We start from the raw sequence: 20,419 nt of genomic DNA on the forward strand, positions 1-20,419 counted from the left end.
AATCAAGTCAACGAACTAAACCTATTATTCAATTTCCTTCCTTGGCAAGCTAAAGCATCTCTGGTGATTGGTACGCACATTCAGAGTTTTTTCTTTCTTATTTGATCAAGTCAATTTGCTTGGAAAATTTCAAAACTGCATCATCGACTAGCTTTTAAAACGTCTGAGGTAATCTTCATCATCATCTTTTTGTATTTGTCGACGTCTATGATCTAACTTTTGAATCTGGCTTTTAGAAACATGTGCTTGTCATCAGATCTTATCATCATGTCTCTTGATTTCTTACAGAGATTTAATCAACTTGGATATGGCCTTGGTGGGTGGTATCAAAACTCTCAAGTGGACTGTAAAAATTGTGTTAACTTTGACAATTGTTATATATTACACATGTACTAAGCTTTACATCAGTTCTGCTCCAGGTTTAAGCATCACAGGTTTTGTCAAAACAGCAGTGTTCATGGTTTGTATATTGAGCAACACCGTTCTAATGTTTTTTTCTCTTGGCAAAATAATTTTTCTTATCTGGCCAGAACATCCGGATGATCTTGTTTTGAGAGTTGAAGCTAAGCACATAAAAGCCTTAGCACTTGTCACAGTTACATTTCTATCTTTGTTGGTTGCTTCTAGGGTCGGAGTTTGACTTGTGTTGATCCTTCCTATATGGCATTCCTTCTTCTATGTTTAGACATAAGTGACTGTTTCTGATTTGTAATACTCATATGTTTGGTTTTGTAAACAGTTTCCATGATTACACATTCAAACGAATAAATATTGGCAAAAGATCATTACCATAATCTATTGCCAATCCACATTTGTCTAGATAATTGTTTCTGATTTATAACTGTTTCTCTAATTAATAATTATATGAATAAAGCCATGTTTCCAATGAGGAGTAAATTGTCATCAACTTAAATTTAGTGGGTCATTTCATAATTTCGAATAGTTTCAAACAAATATAAAAAGACGAGACCTTCTTGCATGATCGATCGATCCACTGTATACGAGAGGATCAAACATCAACATCGAAAGATCGAATCTTTCTACAATGGAGAAAGGAGTTCCGGTAGAACTAACTAGAGGGTCTGCTAACTGGGCCAGAGTGGTGGAAGAGATCGTGAAGCTGGAGAAGAAAACGTTCCCTAAACACGAATCTCTCGCTCAAACATTCGACGGAGAGCTCCGCAAGAGAAACGCCGGTTTGCTATACGTGTCATCCGACGGAGAGACTTTGGGATATGTCATGTATGCTTGGCCGTCTTCTCTCTCCGCTTCCATCACCAAGCTCGCAGGTATTAGACACATGTCCACCAACTGTTCGATGAAATTACGCAATGATGAGCTCGTGGATAAAAAAAATTACAACTTATAGTGAAATCCTGTTTTAACTGTTTGATAAAATAACTTTTAGAATATATTATATTGTTAAGAAGACAAGAACACATACTTATCAGACAAGCTAAGAGCTATTACAATCAGAAAGAATGTATTTCAAGAGTACTTTTCAGCGTGTGTTTTTTTTTGTTGGAGTATGCAGTGAAGGAGAGTTGCAGGAGACAAGGCCATGGAGAAGCATTGCTAAGAGCAGCTATTGACAAGTGCAGAAGCAGAAAGGTACAACGGGTCTCACTTCACGTCGACCCCACGAGGATTGCTGCTGTGAATCTGTACAAAAAACATGGGTTCCAAGTAGATTGTCTGGTGAAAAGCTACTACTCGGCAGATAGGGATGCTTACAGAATGTACCTTGATTTTGATGACTCTGTTTAGCCAGAAAGATTTATTGGGGATTATCAAATCCATGGTGAAACATTTGTTTGGATAGTGAATCAATTTTCTTGTACACACTCGTTAATTACTCTCCACATCAATATACTAAACTATTTATTTGCTGTCTACAATACATAATGGATTTTTTGGGTGCCCATTAAAACTTTTTTATGTAATTTACACTAGCTTTTTGACCAGCGCTATTTTATGATAAATTTTTTATTAATAACTTAACAAATATTTTGTTAACTTATAACAATTTTGTCTATTTAAATCAATGTTTTTAAATTCGACCCGAATCCGCGGTCAAATCAATTAATCTGGTGATCCGATAATTTATATTGTCTGATAATTATTCCTTTCTATGAGCAGATCAAAAATGATATTTCTATTTTATAGCTAAACAGATTTATATTTCTTTCTTCGTAAAAGTTCAATCTAAAAAAAACTTTCAAATACCATGTATTAAGATGGCATTTCTATTTACTGGTTTTCAACTACAAATTTTTAACAGATAAATTATAATATCTAGATATATTTTAAATGAAATTTTTATTTTCCAATAAGGGTGGATTTGACAGAATTTTCATAAATCATTGATACAATAAAGAAGGATTTAGAACAACTTTTACAAATACTAGATTCAATAAAGTGAGATTTAGAAAAAAAAAAATGAAATTCCTCCAAATCATCAATCCAATAAGCCACTCTTTGATCTGGTTTTATGCTTTTTGAAAATAAAAAAAGGTCCCACCGAGACTTGAACTCGGGTTACTAGATTCAGAGTCTAGTGTCCTAACCGCTAGACCATGGGACCATTTGTTAACCAATACTCCAAATAGTTTTACAAACCAAAATACAATGCTCGAGTATTATATGACGAGTGTCACTGGCCCGGAAGCTCTTTTGTGGTGTTACCGTTATGAATCATCTACATAACTCTTCACAAAGCTTTCTGATGGGATTACTGAGAGAGGAAGTAGTGCCTGGGAGGATTTGTACTGTTATATCAATGCTTTTGAGGAAAATTGGACAAGCAGATTTGGCTATGAAGCTGATGCATAGCAAGACTGGGATTGGTTATGAGAGGATGGGTGGTGTCAAGTTTAGAACTTTACTTCAAAGCTTTGTTACTCACTATTAAAAGAGTTATACAGTTCAGTCTTTGGTGTGTATTTGCTTTGTTTGTAACAAAAGAAGCACAAGTTTATTCCAATTGAAGTCTTACAAAACCGGATAATTTTAGTAAACCGGACCAAATTTAGAAACTTTTCTGTTGAAAATGTGCTGAATACAAAAGGAAGAGAGCACCATTCATTTAAAATGCCTTGAATTTCTCTGGCGCGCACATGTGCCATTAGTTTTGTTATCTCTCTCTCTCTCTGACTACAAAGAAACCATTCGTTGAAACCATTTTCTCAAGCATTCTTGATTCCTGTCAAAATACAAACACACGAAATGGCACGACAAGATGCTAATCCATTTGCTGATGAAGAAACCAATCCTTTTGCGGTAATGAGCTCTTTGTTTCCTTGAAATCAAGAATCAAATCACTGGTGTTTTCTTCTGTAGTTCTTTTACCCGTTTGATCTTGATGTTTTAGGATAATACAAGTGTTCCTCGAGCAAGCAACTCCTCCTATCTCAAGCCGCTTCCACCTGAACCTCATGATCGTGGTGCTACCATCGATATCCCTTTGGATTCCGAAAAGGTATCTTCAATATCTTCTCCATTTTTTCCTTTCAATGTTTGCTCAAAATCTGGTTTCTGTTTGAAGGATCTTCGAGCTAAAGAGATGGAGCTTCAGGCTAAGGAGAACGAGTTGAACCGGAAAGAGCAGGTAAGTCTAGCTTCCATGTTACCCTACAGTTTCCATGTGAATTGTATTGATCAGTCTTCTTCTTGTTCTTGTCATCATGCAGGAGCTGAAAAGAAGAGAAGATGCAATAGCCAAAAGTTAGATAATCTTCCATTGATACTTATTAAGATTTTTTATTGTAGCTAACTGATACGGTTTTTTTTTGGCAGCTGGAGTTGTAATTGAGGAGAAGAACTGGCCAGATTTTTTCCCTCTAATTCACCATGACATCCCTAACGAGATTCCAATACACTTACAGAAGATTCAATATGTCGCATTCACCACATTATTAGGTAACGCAAAGGCCACCCTTAGACCGCTGCAACAAATCCTTGCACCTGTCCAGAGTCAAGTCAAAAGTTAAAACAGACTAAAATTATTGAACTATGCAGGATTAGTAGGATGTCTCTTGTGGAATATTGTGGCAGTAACTGTAGCTTGGATCAAAGGAGGAGGTTATTTACTGTTTTTACTCGAAATGATCAGATTCATATTGATCCTTTTCACTCATCTCTGATTCTGATTGTTATCAGGTCCCACTATATGGCTTATGTCAATCATCTACTTCATTGCTGGGGTCCCTGGGGCTTACGTCTTGTGGTATCGTCCTCTTTACCGAGCTTCCAGGTAAAAATCAGCTCTATAAGTAAAACAATCTCTTACATATTAAATGAGTGTCAATAATACAAATGTGTACATGTACCTGTGCAGAACTGATAGTGCCCTGAAGTTCGGAACTTTCTTTGTGTTTTACGTGGTAAGATAAACCGTATCCCCATTGGTAGATTTCCTCTGCATCAGAGTTCTTTCAGAAAGCCATGAAAAAACAAAACCACTATGTTTACACTGTCTTGTACTTTTCAGTTTCACATTGCATTCTGTGGCTTTGCTGCAGTTGCTCCACCAGTCATCTTTCAAGGAAAATCTCTCACGTAAGAGTTTTCTTCTTATATGAAAAGCATTTGTTACAACCTCTCCATTACACTCTTTACTCAATTGTCTTACAACCTCTCTGAGGGAGTCCATCTGATTCCATGTATTGTTTGGTTTGGTGGACAGAGGTTTCTTGCCAGCACTTGAGCTTCTAACTACTAATGCGGCGGTCGGAGTAAGTATTTTACTTCTGTTCATTTACAAGTGCTTACCTTACCAATATGTTTTCTCCCTCATAGATATTGTATTTCATTGGGGCGGGGTTCTTCTGCATCGAAACACTTCTCAATATCTGGGTGATTCAGCAAGTATATGCCTACTTCCGAGGGAGCGGCAAAGCTGCACAGATGAAACGCGAAGCTGCAACTTCGACCTTGATGCGTGCGCTATGAAAGGCAAACACTCTTCACTTTAGAATGTATCAACGGTGGCTTGAGGTCTAGGCTGACAATTTTTTTTTTTGTTGGAATTACTTTGTAAAGACTAAATCAAGTAGTACATGGGGAGATCTCAAGCCGAAACTGTGTTGTTCAATTGTCTAATGAGAGTCAATCCAGCTCTGTGCAATAGTTTTTGCTACTCCTCTCTTCTCACCATTAACCTACGAACCTTGAGTGCATCACCATGGCGACCTATCCACTTGTACATGTTACTTAGAAGTTGTCCTTTCTGACAGTATCCTCCAAGTAAGGCAGACCAAGATACCGTGTTCTTCTTAGACATCCCATTGAACACTTGCCTAGCTTCCCCCGATCCGCATTTACCATACATATCCAAAAGACTACTCTCCATAACAATCACCCGTTTTGTGAAAGTGTTACTATATAATACTTTTCTGGTGGTGTAAAAATATATAGTTTACCGAAAAAGGTTTAACTAATTTCTGGAAAAACAAATCAGACCTTTTTGTCCGAAAATATTGGGTTTCTCTAGGCCGAATATGTAAGTGAAGTGGCATTTATATTGGGTTCAAAGTAGAAGCCCAATTAGTAACTTTGATAACCAAAAAAAAACCTCGCCGTTGCCGGGGATCGAACCCGGGTCACCCGCGTGACAGGCGGGAATACTTACCACTATACTACAACGACTTTGTTGTTAGCAGCATTAGAAAGAGCATTAGGAAACCTCTGTTCAGACGTTAAAGCGAAACGTTGTTAATGGCGTTGCTTAACGAAACAAATCAGACCTTTTTGTCCGAAAATACTGGGCTTCTCTAGGCCACTATACTACAACGACTTTGTTATTAGCAGCATTACAAAGAGCAATAGAAAACCTTTATTCAGACGTTAATAACGCCAAACGTTGTTAATGGCGTTTCTTATAGAGGGGATGCCCTTAACGCACACCCAGAAAGAAAAAGGGTCACATTTTGGGCCTATAAAACCAAATTCCTTATATCTGATATTGGATCAGATTAGATAAATGGATTAGTTGAGTTGGACAATGGTTTTGAAATTAAGCGGATTGATTAAACCGCGCTTAAAAAGGCGTTTCTGGTCTGGTTACATAAATGGATTAGTTGAGTTGGACAATGGTTTTGAAATTAAAACAAGGGACTGTGTTATTTAAACAGTGGGAGAAAGAGGAACCGGTCAGCATCAGTGGACAACGACTACGACTTTCTTATCATCATTAAAGATCTCTCTCCATCCATCTTCTTCTCCAACATCGAAAAATGGCTTCTCACTCTTTGACTCTCTTCTCTTCTTCTTCTACATTTGCTCCCTTCTCCTCTCATCAAATTCACTCACCCAATCTATCTACCGTCCGTTTCCCCCGACCAATCAATACCAAACCCAATCATCACTCCCTCCGTTGTTCCGTCTCGATCGAGAAAGAAGTCCCCGAAACGGAACGACCCTTCACATTCCTCAGAGACTCTGACGACGATTCCACTCACTCTTCTTCAGTCAGGGCTCGTTTCGAAGCCATGATTAGAGCTGCTCAAGACAGCGTCTGCGAGGCCATCGAAGCCGTCGAATCCGGTCCGAAGTTCAAAGAAGATGTCTGGTCTCGACCCGGCGGAGGCGGAGGGATCAGCCGCGTGTTGCAGGACGGGAATGTGTTTGAGAAAGCTGGGGTTAATGTCTCTGTTGTGTATGGTGTTATGCCTCCTGAAGCTTATAGGGCTGCTAAAGGCTCTGCTTCTTCTGATCAGAAACCTGGTCCTGTTCCCTTCTTCGCCGCCGGTGTCAGCTCGGTAACACCATCTCTCTCTCTTTATCTCTCTCTCTCTCTCTAGATTACAGAAAGATCAAGTCTTTATGTGATTCTTGTAGGTCTTGCATCCCAAGAACCCTTTTGCTCCGACTCTGCATTTCAACTATCGATACTTCGAGACTGATACTCCAAAGGGTAAGTGTAAAAAGTGTAAAAGTTACAGTCTTTTTTTTTTTTTGGATAGTAGATTAGTAGTATTGATTTTTTTTGTCAATGTGCAGATGTCCCTGGAGCTCCGAGGCAGTGGTGGTTTGGTGGTGGAACTGACTTCACGCCAGCTTACATCTTTGAAGACGATGTCAAGCATTTCCACACGGTCTGAGACCTTATTCCTTTCTTGAGCTTTGTGATTTGATGGAGTTTTTGCTCTTATTATTATAAAGCTTGTATCTTTCTTTGTTGTTAGATTCAAAAGCAAGCGTGTGACAAGTTTGACCCTTCCTTCTATCCTCGGTTCAAGAAATGGTGTGATGACTACTTTTACATCAAGGTAATGTCTAGGAACAGCGCAGAGACTAAGAGTCTTTTTTTCATAAGCCTGTTGTATTGTGTTTAAGGACGCTTTGATCTTTTGCTTGCAGCACCGTGATGAGAGACGAGGACTTGGAGGGATATTCTTTGATGATCTTAATGACTATGATCAGGAAATGCTTCTGAAATTCTCCACTGGTAAATGACTAATTCTTCAAAATATTATGATGTTAGTGTGTTCTTGGTAGACTAATTTTAAGTTGATTTTGGGATTTTCACAGAATGTGCGAACTCGGTTGTACCGGCTTATATACCTATAGTAGAGAAAAGAAAAGACATGGAATTTACAGAGAAGCACAAGGCATGGCAACAGTTGAGGAGAGGGAGATATGTTGAATTCAACTTGGTATTATAATAACATCCACTAGCTTTTATGAGCCTTGGTACTTTGTTAGTGAGCCTCTAATGTGTGTGTTGTATTGATTTTGAAAGGTATATGATCGTGGGACGACGTTTGGTCTAAAGACAGGAGGGAGAATAGAGAGCATTCTTGTCTCTCTTCCACTGTCAGCAAGATGGGAATATGACCATGTAAGTTCCTTTTCCCATTTGTGAAAGACACACTAAGTCCTAAATCATAACTCATTAGGCTATATTACAAGTGTAGTAGTAACTGTGTTTTGTTGGGTGTAGAAACCGGAAGAGGGGACAGAGGAGTGGAAGCTATTGGATGCGTGTATCAACCCCAAGGAGTGGATATAGCTTGTGGTGAGGGCTTGAGTGAGTTTGTTTTCATTGTTTTGAGTTTTGAGCAGCTTTAGAGAGATTAGAGTAATGAAGAGATGGATAAAGGGAGAGTTTGTAAGGTGACTGTGTATGTGAAACATGCGTTTGAAACGCTGTCGTTATGTTTTATAGAATCCAAGCTTAAGACAACCATGGTTTATAAGTGTATGAATCACTAAGAAAAGATGACACCATCACTAGAATACGATAAGAGCACAATAAAAAAGCAATTAAGATATAAATACTGATTAAGAGCCTTTGATCCTAAACACTTGCTGCAAGCTTCACATCTTCCACTGTTTAGGATCATGGTCTTGTAAAACTCATATGAATATGGATAAGTACATCAATCTATAAAGAGTGCAAAATTTAAACACCATTAAACGTGATAGGCGTTTAAAGCCAAGATTAGTTAGCATTATTATTTTTCTTTATTGTTTTTGTTCCTATTATTCACACTATAAGCATGGAAAGTTGAATCCTGTTTTGCCATATTTCTACTTAACATCAAAAACAACTATTCACAGCATGGATTAATTACCATTAACATCCTTACAAACTTGTTGAAAAAGAGAGACAGGATTCAGTTTTATTACATTCATCAACTTTTATTTTACTTTATTGTTTTTGTTCCAGTCTACACTATTAATATTTATTAATTTTTTTTGTCACATTCTGTTCTTTATACTAAAACAAGCATGTAAAGTAGTGGCAAAGAGTTTATCGACCGTTGCATAAAATACCTTTTGCGTGTTAACGCTCGCCACGGCCCACATGGCCTGGTGGGGCCCATTAAGATAATTTTCGTCTCAATCAACTGAATGTAATCCCAAAGATACCCCTGTTCATAGCTCTAGCTCCATCGACAATGATATCTATCTCGTATAAACTGGGGGTGATAACGTAATTGACAAATATAAACAGAGTTGATGCTGCCATGTCATCCGCCGCTTAGATATCCAGGGGTATCTCTGTAAATTACAAGAAACTGCGCGCTTCTCTAACGACCATACGTGGCGAAATGCTACTGGCTAGAGAGTGATGTTTAACTATATAAAGACCACTAACCAAGAAGAATACATTCGATCTTATAATTCCTCTGTGACTGACTACAAAACAGAGAAGGTGAAGAAGACGAAAGAAAGAAAGAAAGAAAGAAAGAAAGAGGAAAGAAACGGCGCCGTGTAAACGTAATCCTTCACCGAGGTTAGTAATCTCCGACTCTGAGCTTCTGTTCTCAGCTTTTCATGTTGTAGCTGTGAAGGATGAAACTTGTAAGCTGAAGAATCTCTGTTTTTATTTGGATTTTGAGTGGAGATTAAGCTTTTGAGAAGAGTGAAAGAAGATGGTGATGGAGTCATCAAAGTGGTGGTGGATTGGAAACCACAACACCACTAATTTCTCTCCTTGGCTTCATTCTACTCTCTCCGGTAACCTTCTTGTCTCTCTTTCTTGGCTCTGAGAAGAAGAAAAGAAATCTCTCTTTCCTCGGTTTGATTATATGGTTTCCAAAGGTGTTAACTTTTAATTGTAATTGTAATTGTAATTTTGAAGAGTTGGATAAGAAGACAAAGGATATGCTGAGAGTGGTCGATGAGGATGCGGATACTTTCGCCGCAAGAGCTGAGATGTATTACAAGAAGAGGCCTGAGCTTGTTGCCATGGTCGAAGATTTCTACCGTTCGCATCGCTCCTTAGCCGAGAGGCACGACTTGTTGCGACCCTCTTCTGTGCACAAACACGGCTCAGAGAAGCATCATGATAAATCATCAACTTGCGATGATGAGTCTTCTTGGTCCAAGGCTTGTGAGACTCATGACGACTACAACGCTGAGTCTGAAGTTGATGACGGTGAATCATCCTCAGTCGATTATGGTGGGAATTGTGAGATGCTGAAGGAAGAGATAGAGAGGCTGAGGGAGGAGAATAAGTTTTACAGCGAAATGGTGAGAGAGAGAGATGAAGAGAAGAGGGAAGCTATAAGGCAGATGAGTTTAGCGATAGACATGCTCAAAGAAGAGAACTCAGAGCTCAAGAGATGTGTTTCCTCTGTTGTTGTGAAGAGGAAGGTTAAGCTTGAAGGGTTTTGGGGGAGATTAGTAGGCAACTGGATCCTCTCAAAAACAGATTCTACTTCCAGAGAGAGAGTTTTATAGAAACCTAGAACTATCTAAATGACCTATATATATATATTTATAAACACTTAAAACAAAACAAATTACACTCTTCCTTTTCTTTCCATTATTTCAACTTTGTATAGACACAACATACAACAAAGAGACGTGCCACAATAAAGAGAGGACACTGAACATTAAACTAACACAAGGTAAACAAAAAATATAGTATGTATTATCTATATGATTCTGCTAAAAGAGGCTCCGTGGTTTTTGATTTCTTGGTACTTCGTGCTTCTTTACCCACAAGCTTCTTCACCGTTACTCCTACCTTGCTTTGATACTCCTAACGCAACACACACAGTCACTAATCTTTGATTCAATACATATGTATCAATGGTTTTGATGCTTACCACTGGCGAAGCTCGTGTTATGGATGATACAGCCGCTGCTGCTGCAGCAGCCACGCGTACCCTGAAATGATGTCAGAATAGTTTTACTTTTTCAGTGAATCTTTTTAGTAAAATCTGTAGACTCAGAACTAAGTAAATATCATTACAATACCTTTTATGTACATCAATGTAAACGTCGGTTTCATCCACGATCTCTGCCTGCATTTCCAGTAAAATCACACAAAGCAAGTGTGATCAATATATAGGAAACATAAGCATAGAGTAGAGACTTTTGAAAGACATACTTGTAGAAGTTCTTCAAAGACATCTTCTAACGTGATGATGCCTATAACTTCTGCATCCTCGTTATCTTCCAACAAACGCGGCAAGTCCCACCTTGTCACAAGGCCGTTCTGTTGGAAATTTCTCCCCCTAGTTTCCACATGTGTTGGTGCTTTATCAATATCAACCACCACAACATCATGATGCCTTTCATCCACATGCTTAAGCAAAGGAGCTGTTAGAAGAGGACTCGAGTATGAGTTCATATATTCCTCCTTGGGTGGTTCCCCATTACTCATCAACTGCATGTTCTTCTTTTTATCTTTATCTTTGACCTTGACAACCGCGGCCATGTGACTGTTCCCCTTTTGAAACTCGTTGAGGATATCATACAATGGCATATCTGATGGAACCCTGCAAAGGCAACGTATGGGAGAACTTATACTTAATTCATGTGGAAAACACACTTAAGGAAACAAGATATACCTTGGGATCTTCCTGATGGAAACAGAACTTACTGATGTTTCTGTTTCCGCTCGTACAGTTAGAAGACTCTTAACCTAAGTAATAACATCATATACAGAAATAAATAAATCTAATAGAGCTCAGTGAAATGAAGCAATGCAAAAGTTTGACAGGGAGTTACCAATAGAAGCCCAATGATATTTTTTGGATTCCCTAAGTATACTGGGATCCGGCTATGTCCTCTGGAAAGTATTTTTCCAATTGTTTCCCTGCATTTTTTACAAGGTGAATATTCATGATCTCATATTAGTTACAGTATATTCAACAAATCAGCTAAATGGAGTTTCTCAAAACCCATTTTTCTTTGATAGATTTGACAAATAGAGAAAGAAAATCATCTAGAAAAGACCAACTCTAAGCTTAACTCACCAGTTTAGCTTTGTAGTTACATCCAAGGAAAATGTTGATTCAATTGGCGTCATAGCCTCCTCAGCTGTCTGAGCTTCCAGGAAACGAAAGCGTGTGAATTAGATTAGTGGAAGTAATCTTGAAGCAGTAAAAAAAATATTAATGTAGTTTCAATACCAAGCCTCATGCTAACCATTTCATTGTAAACATAACTTATTCTGATTAGTAATGCAATCATGGCTAATGCAAATCCTTACCTTCTCACTCAGATCAAGGGCTCCGCTTATAATCATTGTTTCCTCGTGTGTCAGTTCACCTCCCTTACCAGCCTATGTTGCAAAGAAGCAGTATGTCAATGGAAGCTGGGAAAGAAAAGTACTTTTTGATTATAAATTAACTTGACAAAACAGATAGGGGTTACATCACAAATTCGCCTTTTTTTTCTATCCTGGTTTCGTTTGATTGTTAGATCATAAAAGAGAAACTACCTCCTGGCTGTGCATTGAGACAAGTGCTTTCAGCTGAGCTCGCCTAAACAGTGTGTCATTATGCCCAATTACCGCATCAAGAACCTGAGGTTGATAGAAGTAAACACCCTCAGCTACATAACACTCTGACATCTATAAATGCATCCACTTGTCTAGGTGATATAATCAATGCAATTAGCTTCAACAAGTAACACTTCATAATGACATCTATTATATTAAATACAAGGTCCAACAAATTCCACATTTTTTTCTATACTGGTAGCATAGCTTATTGAATATTGTAGCAACTAGATCCATTGTGGTTTATTGACATTTAGTGCTGTTGACAAAGAAAGATTTGTCTACAAAAAAAAAAACACCACCTTGCCTATAGGGTAAGCGATAGGATAGCAGAGTATCATCAAAATGCGAACCAGCCACAAAAAGTTAGCCCCAACAGCAAGCCCATACCTCGAGCATATCGCTTGTGGAATTATCTGCTTGTAACATAGTTTTTGTATCAGCTAAAGATAGAAAGTTCTGAATAAAAGACAAACTTGAATGTGTGTTTCAAAAAAAAAAAGAAATAAAAGAGAAACTAGCACCAAAGAAGGCAAAACAAAAAAGGTTACCTCCCCAAAAGCAAGAACAAAAGTAACAGAGAGCAAAACAGCCACAAAGGGATGGAAGATCTTATCAAGACATATAGGAAGTGCCTGGAAAAAGGAATAAAAACAAAATCTTTCAATAATAATAACTGCAATAATGTATTATCCTAATAATGAGGTTCACACAATTAGTAGTTTATAGCCGTAAATCAAGAAACAAATCAAGTGTTTGTACCTCCATGGCAGCTGCATTGCATAGAAGCAGAGTCACAAGCAGTTGATGCTGCTTCTTAACCACTGGTAAGATAGCAGCTACAATATATACAAATTCAAGTAACTCCAATTACAGCCAAATTTACAAAATACTCAATAAAACGACAATAAAAAAACAAATTCAAGTAACTCCAATTACAGCCAAATTAACAAAATACTCAATATAAAGACAAAAAATTTATATTAATTCTACCGTTACAAATCAAGCAAGTTATGTATGTTTCAATCAAAGCATCGATTTTTTTTAACCGTGGAGTAATTAAAGAAGAGAAAAAGACAAGACCGTACCGGCTTGTTTTTTCTCGGAGGAGGAACCACTCTGCTGGAGAATCTCGAGCTCGACAAGGCCAAGGGACATTAATCCGAGCGTTAAGCCCGACATTATCCCAGCGAAGAGAACGAGGAGACACGCTACACCGACGACGACGAACCACCACGGGGAACCGAATCGGATGTCTTCCGCCTCGAAGACAAAGCTGTTCAACGAATAAGCTGCTTTTACGAGGACTACCATGCTCAGAACACCCATTTTGTCGTTTTCCTCAGCTTCGATTTGGTCGAAACAAACAGCGACGGAGCTCGAGAGAGAGGGGACTTATGATGTGAAATGTTTTTTTTGGTTAGAAGGAAGACAGTGATACGGGGATACATGGACCTACGGACACGTCAGCAATCAACATGCGTTTTCTCCTCTCTTTTTTATTCAGCTGTTACTCATGCGTCTTTATAAAATTGATTTGCTGACTACTCGTATAGTTTATTTGTGAGGAGCAACGTGATAGCTATGAAGTACTTAGCTTTCATAATAGATAGACATGTATTAAACGGTCACCTTCCACGGTTTTAACGCCCCGAGAAGGATACACCAGTGCACTTGCCTCTTGCCCCCATCAGTCCATCACACAACTCTTGAGTTCTTCCAAAATATCATTTGGATTGTTTTGCATTTAAATTACTTTAAAAAAAATCAAATATCAAGTTTTAAAAATTCAGTAAAACGTTGCTGGAAAAAAAATTAGAAACCTAAGAAAATTGTTAAATAATAAACTGAAACGAGTGTTCTCTCATAATACTATTACACTAGTGTAAGAATCCTAAACTAAACTAATTGTCATTACTAGAGCTGGAGACATTGCCCACCTCTCTAACGAGAACCCAAAGGATCAAATCTCGGGAGGCTTATAGCATTTTGTGCTTGTTCTTCAATGGTCAACGTGAATGATTAACAATTAAATAAATAGATTCCCCTTATTTTCTTAAATAAACAAAAAAAATACAAATACCCAATAATAAACTTTGTTTGGGCTTTAGGCGTTATTAAAAGCCCAAACTTTGGGCCTAAAGAAAATGTTCGCGGAAAAAAAGTTTTTCTACAGTGAAACCAGAACGAGAGAGAGAGGCAAACAGAATCTCAAGATCGAAGTAACACTGATGAATTCGAAGGATTGAAAGCAACAATCTCTCATTCGATTTCTGCAATTCAGCGGAGATAGAGGCGAGGCAGTGTGAAGCATATCTCCAGAATCGGGGAAGAGGAGGCATTCAAATCTGGCGAAAGTGGAGGGGTTAAGGGCGAGGCCGTGGCTCAAGCCAGGATCTTATGCGAATGGAGATCAATACGACTACGACGGCGATGAGGGTGACCATTCGAGGCCTTGGTGGCGCCGTCGCCTCAGATCCTTGTATATGGCGGCGAGTTCCTTTACTCCGTCCACTTTCCGGATAGCAATATCGCTCCTCCTCCTTGTCGCTATCGGCACCGCTTTCATTTTTCTCCCCGTTGAACAGGCAATTTCTCTATTCCACTATCCACGCGTGTACTTGTTGTAGCTTTAGTGAATCGATAATCGTCGGTGGCGAATAGAATGGAGTATTGCTGCTGGAACTCGCTAGATCGCTGTTTATCTGTTTGGTGATAGTGTTGTTAGGTCGTTACTAGCTAGATTGTTTACACTATGAATCACATTTTGCGAGCATCTGTTGTTTGAAGGTAGCAACAAAATTTCGATTTTCTTATGAATTTAATCGGGAATTTTGCTACACCTGGTAGTAGAGAGTAGTGATAGATCAGAAGAATGGTAATATGTATGATTTAGAATCATTGTTTTTGTTCACTTTCTGCAGAAATTGAAGGACTTCTTGTTATGGATTAAGGAAGATCTTGGACCCTTTGGTCCAATTGCACTGTAAGCTTCTTCTCAAGCTTGCTACTTTCTTTTGTTCTCTTCTTTTTAAATTTAATGTCCCACCTCGAATATGTTTACTTTGCCGACATTGTTCTCTGGCTGCCTTTAATAATCTTACCCTTCTCACTGAAAATTGCAGGGCTTTGGCTTATATTCCCCTCACAATTGTGGCGGTTCCTGCTTCTGTACTTACGGTAGGTTTCAATTCATAACTATGTATGAGATAGAGGGTGTGCTTCTATGGTACAACATGGTATACTCGGGCTTTTTATCTTTGTTCTGATAGTTATGATTTGGTTTCTGCAGCTAGGGGGTGGTTATCTTTTTGGCCTCCCAGTTGGATTTGTAGCCGACTCTCTTGGAGCTACGTTGGGTGCAACAGCAGCATTTCTACTTGGTAGAACGGTATGTCTCTTTGATAACATAGTATATGATTCTGTAATTTATATTTCCTCTTGCAATGGCTAACCAGATAAGTAATTGATTCATGTTTCTTTTGCATCTTCACAACTAGGCAATCAAACTATGTGTGGCTCTTTCCTATCTTAACTATCTCATTGTCGCTAATGATTTTTTTTTTTTTTTGTCTTTCTGGTATCATGCAGATTGGTAAATCTTATGTCACCTCAAAAATAAAGCATTACCCAAAGTTTCAAGCTGTTTCCGTTGCAATTCAGAGATCTGGCTTCAAGGTATGAAAGTAGCTTTCTCTCAATTAATTGACAATTCGTTTTTATTCATACAAGCTATACCTGGGACCAACAGTATGGCATGGTATCTTAAATCTCTGGCTACGATTTAATTGTTGACTACTAACTACATGTTAATATTTTCTTCCTGTACAGATAGTTTTGCTGCTACGTGTTGTCCCCATTCTGCCCTTCAATATGTTGAATTACCTCCTATCTGTCACCCCGGTTCGCCTAGGGGAATACATGCTGGCCACTTGGTTGGGAATGATGGTACTGACACATTCTCTTGCATGTTGGCCATTATGTACATTGATAGTTGTTGAAGGATAGCCTAGTTATTTGATCTTTGTTTTTGCACCCAAGAACTGATCTGTCTTTGGAGGTTGGTAGTTGTGTGTAACTCAAATGGGCATGCGTTCTATGTACCCAGTTCATGGATAGCATGCATGTGAAACTGTTGATTGCTTAGATTATCCATGATTATGACTAACCTTCTGAAATGTTTTAATGTAACAGCCCATTACGTTTGCGCTAGTTTATGTTGGAACTACTCTGAAAGATCTGTCTGATATTACACATGGATGGCATGAAGTGTCAGTTTTTCGTTGGGTAAGATTTTGCTCATTTTTTTCTACTTGGCTGCTAATTTTCTATGGTATTATATGCACTTTTCTGTTGCTTATTTTCTATCGGATTACATCTCTGGGATCTGAAATATTAGAGAATTTCTCTTGAATATCCTAAGGATAATGATTTTTTCATAACAAAGTCTTAACTGTACTATTGCAGTTATGCAAATCTGATATTTCTTTCTTCCACATTGTGTCTTGTGAATGTAGGTACTAATGATGGTTGGCATTGCTCTAGCTGGTGAGTCTCTTATGTAATCATTTCCAAATATATATATATAGTAGAAACAAACTGGGTGGTGTTTGTTTTGACCCGACATTTGTGACCTGGTCTGGTAACAAAAACCTTGTATAGATATTGTCTGATCTAATCAAAGTATTGTTTACAATGGTGCAGTAATTCTGATAATATGCGTAACAAGAGTGGCGAAGTCATCATTGGAGAAAGCATTGGCTGAGAATGCAACTGATACATTAGATGGGAAGAAGAATGATGACACATCCATGCTCCCCATTGCAGAACCACCACCACCAACGGATCATCTACACGAACCTCTCGACATCAGAATCGACCCATAAGAAAGAACAAACAAAAGGAACCAAACCTCTTGAGTTTGTAAATTTTCCAGAGATTTTTTTACCGAGGGAGAATATTATTTGATAACGTTTTGTATAGCCCATAATAATACATAGATTCACCGTTTAAGTAAGTCGTTCCTTTTTCACTTGCTTATTTTTATTTACTTAGCATTTACAGATTCATGTAAAAAAAAAGAGAGCATAGTTAACCCGAATTAACTTGAAAATTCGATGGAGTACTAATTAGAGGAAGGGGCTCTTTATGCAGCCAAAAGATTTTGATTTGGTTATCCCTCGATGTGGTCTTGTTAGTAAGCTAAGCTGTATTGTACTCTCGTTAATTGTATTATGCCAATTATATTATGCCATGGACATTATGTATGCTTAAATGATTACTGTGGTTATTAGTTCTTTCAGATGGAAGATAACTCGGTTGAATTTGATTAGGCCAGTAACAGATTAGTGTTTATTCCCCGTTATTGGGCCTTAGCGCTAACTGTGCTAACTTTTCTTTTTCAGTCAAAACCTGTGCCAAACTTTTTTTTTTCTGGTCAAAACCTATGCCAACTTGAATCTATTTGATCATTTCCTCAAAAGGAAAACAAATCAGTGGGTACATGTGGTTGTCTTGAAAAGACCAGATGTTAATTTATTTACTGTTGAACAGAATAGAAATTACATTTAAATATTCGATTGACTGTATGATTGCACGTAAGCTACTAACGTGTGTATATGTTGTTTAACATACATATCAATAAACTGATGTGACCCGTAATTGATGTGTGTGCCAGTTTTATTATTATGATATACTGATCTCTTTAATACTAGTCTCTTCAAGAACGTTGAGTCTATTACTATCGAATCTTTTAATTGTTTTGCTAACTTAGCAAATTGATTCAATATAAAAAGAAGGAAAGGTCAAAAGGTCAAGAAAGGCACCCACTCACCTGGCTTGCATTACCTCTGACCATCCAGGCATCCACGGTGTTTCCTGTCTCTTTCAAATATATTTATTTCCTCTGTTATTGGTCAAGTAGGAATTATTTAATCAGCAAGTAACACAACATTTTTATTGTTAATTAACATACATTCGGTAATCTTATACGGTACAAAAACTAAAGATCGAAAACCCTGTCAAATGGAGAAATAAAATCCGACAGTTGGATAAAACTCAAATGAGACCATTGTTTTTAGTTTATTTTCATAATATATAAAAATAGGTTTATGAGACAAAATAATATTAATATTTAATTGCAACTTAACCAAAAGCTAGCAAAACAAATTTTGGAATTTAAATTACACATTAATCTAAAAATAATTGTATAAACCGAACAAAAAAACAAAGACACTAAATTTGATTTGTGTCATCTTCACATGTGTTGTATCTGGAAAGTCATTATCATCAAAGTCAATAACGTGACACTATTATGATATCCAAATTAGCCGCCACATTAAAAAAAGACCACAATGTTGCTATAAATACACACAGTGATACCACTACTCTTTCATCAGCACTTGACATTCATCTCTAATAATGGCTCCCTCTCCGACCATTTTCTCCGTCCTTTTCCTTTTCTTTTTCATCTTCTCACTCTCATCTGCTCAACAATCATTCCGACCAAAAGCTCTCCTTCTCCCCGTCACAAAAGACAAATCCACCAACCAATACACAACCGTCATCAACCAACGAACTCCCCTAGTCGCCGCCTCCGTAGTCTTCGACCTCGGTGGTCGAAACCTCTGGGTCGACTGCGACAAAGACTACGTCTCCACCACGTACCGCTCCCCTCGCTGCAACTCCGCCGTGTGCTCACGAACCGGCTCCACCGGCTGCGGCACGTGCTTCTCTCCTCCGAGACCTGGCTGTAGCAACAACACTTGCAGCTTAATCCCAGATAACACCGTCACGGGAACAGCCACCTCCGGAGAAGTTGCTACAGACGTTGTGTCGATTCAGTCAACTAACGGCGTTAACCCGGGTCGGGTCGTTAAAATCCCCAATTTGATATTCGGATGCGGAGCAACGTTTTTGCTCAAAGGACTTGCAACTGGAACCGTCGGTATGGCTGGTATGGGACGCCACAATAGCGGTTTACCGTTGCAGTTTGCGTCCGCGTTTAGCTTCAACCGTAAATTCGCAGTGTGTCTTACTTCGGGAAGAGGAGTTGCCTTCTTTGGTAACGGACCTTACGTTTTCCTCCCTGGAATTCAAATCTCGAATCTCCAAACGACGCCGCTTCTTATTAACCCTGTGAGCACTGCTTCTGCGTATTCGCAAGGCGAGAAGTCTACAGAGTATTTCATCGGCGTCACTGACATCAAAATCGCCGATAAGTCCGTTACGTTCAACAAAACGCTTCTGAAGATCGACGGGACTACCGGATTCGGAGGAACAAAGATCAGCACGGTGGATCCGTACACCGTGATGGAGACGACGATCTTTAACAAATTCAGAATGGCGTTCGTGAAAGCAGCCGCCGCGATGAACATCACTCGAGTACCGTCCGTGAAACCTTTCGGCGCGTGTTTCAGCACGAAGAACGTATTCGGAACGCGGGTTGGATACTCCGTGCCGGCTATTCAGCTTGTGCTTCACAGCAACGACGTCGTTTGGAGGATCAACGGAGCTAACTCGATGGTGAGCGTTAGCCGTGATGTCATCTGTTTGGGTTTCGTTGACGGAGGAGTCAACGCAAGAACCTCTGTGGTGATCGGAGGGTTACAGCTGGAAGATAACTTGATCGAATTTGATTTGGCGAGTAACCGATTAAGCTTTAGTTCCACGTTATTGGGGCTTCGCACTAATTGTGCCAACTTCAACTTCACTTCCACCGCTTGATATGTTATGTAAGAAGCTGATGAATGATTTTAATAACTTGATTCGAATAATGGAATGAGTGACTATGATATATTGTTGTTGTTTTTCTGTGATTTTGTATTGGTTCTTTTCTGCATATCAATAAAAAAAACGACAAGAGAATAAAAGTTGATTACATAAACTAAAGGTGAATACTAATGTTTAAATCTGCAGTGAAAAATACCTCCAAAATCAAAGTATGACACTATGCCCAGACCAACAAAATCAAACCGGTTTACTAAGAAACCATGTCTTGCACACCAGTTTCAGCCATCTTCTCCGAATCTTCTTGTGTTAACAGAGTTTTCCTGCCCAAAGTCCCCGCCTTATCGTATGGTTGAGACATTTTCCTTAGAAACTGGAGCGAGCTCAAAAGAATTCAACTACTGGATTCTGAATACTTACGGCTTCTTGAGAAACAAGTAATGTTTT

At 38.6% G+C, this 20,419-nt stretch overlaps 7 protein-coding genes and 2 non-coding genes across 16 annotated transcripts; 6 read left to right on the forward strand and 3 right to left on the reverse strand.

Annotated features, from left to right (window-relative positions):
* The first annotated feature begins 964 nt into the window (after positions 1-964).
* Positions 965-1,884, forward strand: LOC106365417 (N-terminal acetyltransferase A complex catalytic subunit ARD1). Its single transcript, XM_013804850.3, has 2 exons — positions 965-1,289; positions 1,535-1,884. Exons 1-2 carry the CDS (start codon positions 1,046-1,048, stop codon positions 1,765-1,767), a joined length of 477 nt encoding a protein of 158 aa, XP_013660304.1. The 5' UTR covers positions 965-1,045; the 3' UTR covers positions 1,768-1,884.
* Positions 1,885-2,337: 453 nt separating this feature from the next.
* Positions 2,338-5,362, forward strand: LOC106365418 (secretory carrier-associated membrane protein 2). 3 transcript variants are annotated; one of them, XM_013804851.3, is made up of 11 exons: positions 2,681-3,279; positions 3,371-3,478; positions 3,545-3,607; positions 3,690-3,723; positions 3,796-3,918; positions 4,018-4,080; positions 4,159-4,252; positions 4,337-4,382; positions 4,490-4,557; positions 4,685-4,733; positions 4,798-5,338. In XM_013804851.3, exons 1-11 carry the CDS (start codon positions 3,226-3,228, stop codon positions 4,948-4,950), a joined length of 855 nt encoding a protein of 284 aa, XP_013660305.1. In that variant the 5' UTR covers positions 2,681-3,225; the 3' UTR covers positions 4,951-5,338. The 3 variants fall into 3 exon arrangements, with proteins under 3 accessions (XP_048597943.1, XP_022547331.1, XP_013660305.1); XM_022691610.2 differs by having other exon boundaries at positions 2,345-3,279; positions 3,371-3,607; positions 4,798-5,352; XM_048741986.1 differs by having other exon boundaries at positions 2,338-3,279; positions 3,371-3,607; positions 4,685-5,362.
* TRNAQ-CUG lies at positions 2,513-2,584 on the reverse strand. Its single transcript has one exon. It is a non-coding gene; the product is annotated as a tRNA-Gln (tRNA).
* A 212-nt stretch (positions 5,363-5,574) lies between the features above and the next one.
* Positions 5,575-5,646, reverse strand: TRNAD-GUC. Its single transcript has one exon. It is a non-coding gene; the product is annotated as a tRNA-Asp (tRNA).
* A 487-nt stretch (positions 5,647-6,133) lies between these two features.
* LOC106406811 (coproporphyrinogen-III oxidase 1, chloroplastic-like) lies at positions 6,134-8,185 on the forward strand. Its single transcript, XM_013847548.3, has 8 exons — positions 6,134-6,758; positions 6,838-6,913; positions 7,000-7,094; positions 7,185-7,268; positions 7,360-7,447; positions 7,531-7,655; positions 7,742-7,840; positions 7,943-8,185. Exons 1-8 carry the CDS (start codon positions 6,234-6,236, stop codon positions 8,009-8,011), a joined length of 1,161 nt encoding a protein of 386 aa, XP_013703002.2. The 5' UTR covers positions 6,134-6,233; the 3' UTR covers positions 8,012-8,185.
* A 910-nt stretch (positions 8,186-9,095) lies between these two features.
* On the forward strand, positions 9,096-10,276 carry LOC125578654 (protein NETWORKED 3A-like). Of its 4 annotated transcripts, none has more exons than XM_048741988.1 (3): positions 9,096-9,241; positions 9,353-9,465; positions 9,590-10,276. In XM_048741988.1, the coding sequence occupies exons 2-3, from the start codon at positions 9,381-9,383 to the stop codon at positions 10,189-10,191; spliced, it is 687 nt and encodes a 228-aa protein (XP_048597945.1). In that variant the 5' UTR covers positions 9,096-9,241; positions 9,353-9,380; the 3' UTR covers positions 10,192-10,276. The 4 variants fall into 4 exon arrangements, with proteins under 4 accessions (XP_048597945.1, XP_048597946.1, XP_048597944.1 ...); XM_048741989.1 differs by having other exon boundaries at positions 9,118-9,241; positions 9,359-9,465; XM_048741990.1 differs by having other exon boundaries at positions 9,123-9,241; positions 9,348-9,465.
* On the reverse strand, positions 10,211-13,786 carry LOC106402674 (putative DUF21 domain-containing protein At1g03270). Of its 3 annotated transcripts, none has more exons than XM_048741983.1 (13): positions 13,333-13,786; positions 13,007-13,083; positions 12,796-12,879; positions 12,547-12,660; positions 12,185-12,268; positions 11,954-12,025; positions 11,718-11,785; positions 11,470-11,557; positions 11,310-11,383; positions 10,847-11,237; positions 10,714-10,760; positions 10,563-10,623; positions 10,211-10,492 (listed from the first exon to the last, which is right to left on the reverse strand). In XM_048741983.1, the coding sequence occupies exons 1-13, from the start codon at positions 13,571-13,573 to the stop codon at positions 10,385-10,387; spliced, it is 1,509 nt and encodes a 502-aa protein (XP_048597940.1). In that variant the 5' UTR covers positions 13,574-13,786; the 3' UTR covers positions 10,211-10,384. The 3 variants fall into 3 exon arrangements, with proteins under 3 accessions (XP_048597940.1, XP_048597942.1, XP_048597939.1); XM_048741985.1 differs by having other exon boundaries at positions 10,211-10,484; positions 13,333-13,784; XM_048741982.1 differs by having other exon boundaries at positions 10,211-10,495; positions 13,333-13,782.
* Positions 13,787-13,942: 156 nt separating this feature from the next.
* On the forward strand, positions 13,943-17,276 carry LOC106402801 (TVP38/TMEM64 family membrane protein slr0305). Its single transcript, XM_013843597.3, has 9 exons — positions 13,943-14,832; positions 15,169-15,230; positions 15,370-15,424; positions 15,537-15,635; positions 15,836-15,922; positions 16,076-16,192; positions 16,439-16,531; positions 16,762-16,792; positions 16,949-17,276. The coding sequence occupies exons 1-9, from the start codon at positions 14,731-14,733 to the stop codon at positions 17,128-17,130; spliced, it is 828 nt and encodes a 275-aa protein (XP_013699051.2). The 5' UTR covers positions 13,943-14,730; the 3' UTR covers positions 17,131-17,276.
* Positions 17,277-18,601: 1,325 nt separating this feature from the next.
* Positions 18,602-20,076, forward strand: LOC106405517 (probable aspartic proteinase GIP2). The gene has a single exon (XM_048741994.1). It carries the CDS (start codon positions 18,665-18,667, stop codon positions 19,967-19,969), a length of 1,305 nt encoding a protein of 434 aa, XP_048597951.1. The 5' UTR covers positions 18,602-18,664; the 3' UTR covers positions 19,970-20,076.
* Positions 20,077-20,419: the final 343 nt, after the last annotated feature.

This window comes from Brassica napus, chromosome A9 (genome assembly GCF_020379485.1).
Source record: "Brassica napus cultivar Da-Ae chromosome A9, Da-Ae, whole genome shotgun sequence".
Lineage (NCBI taxonomy): Eukaryota > Viridiplantae > Streptophyta > Magnoliopsida > Brassicales > Brassicaceae > Brassica > Brassica napus.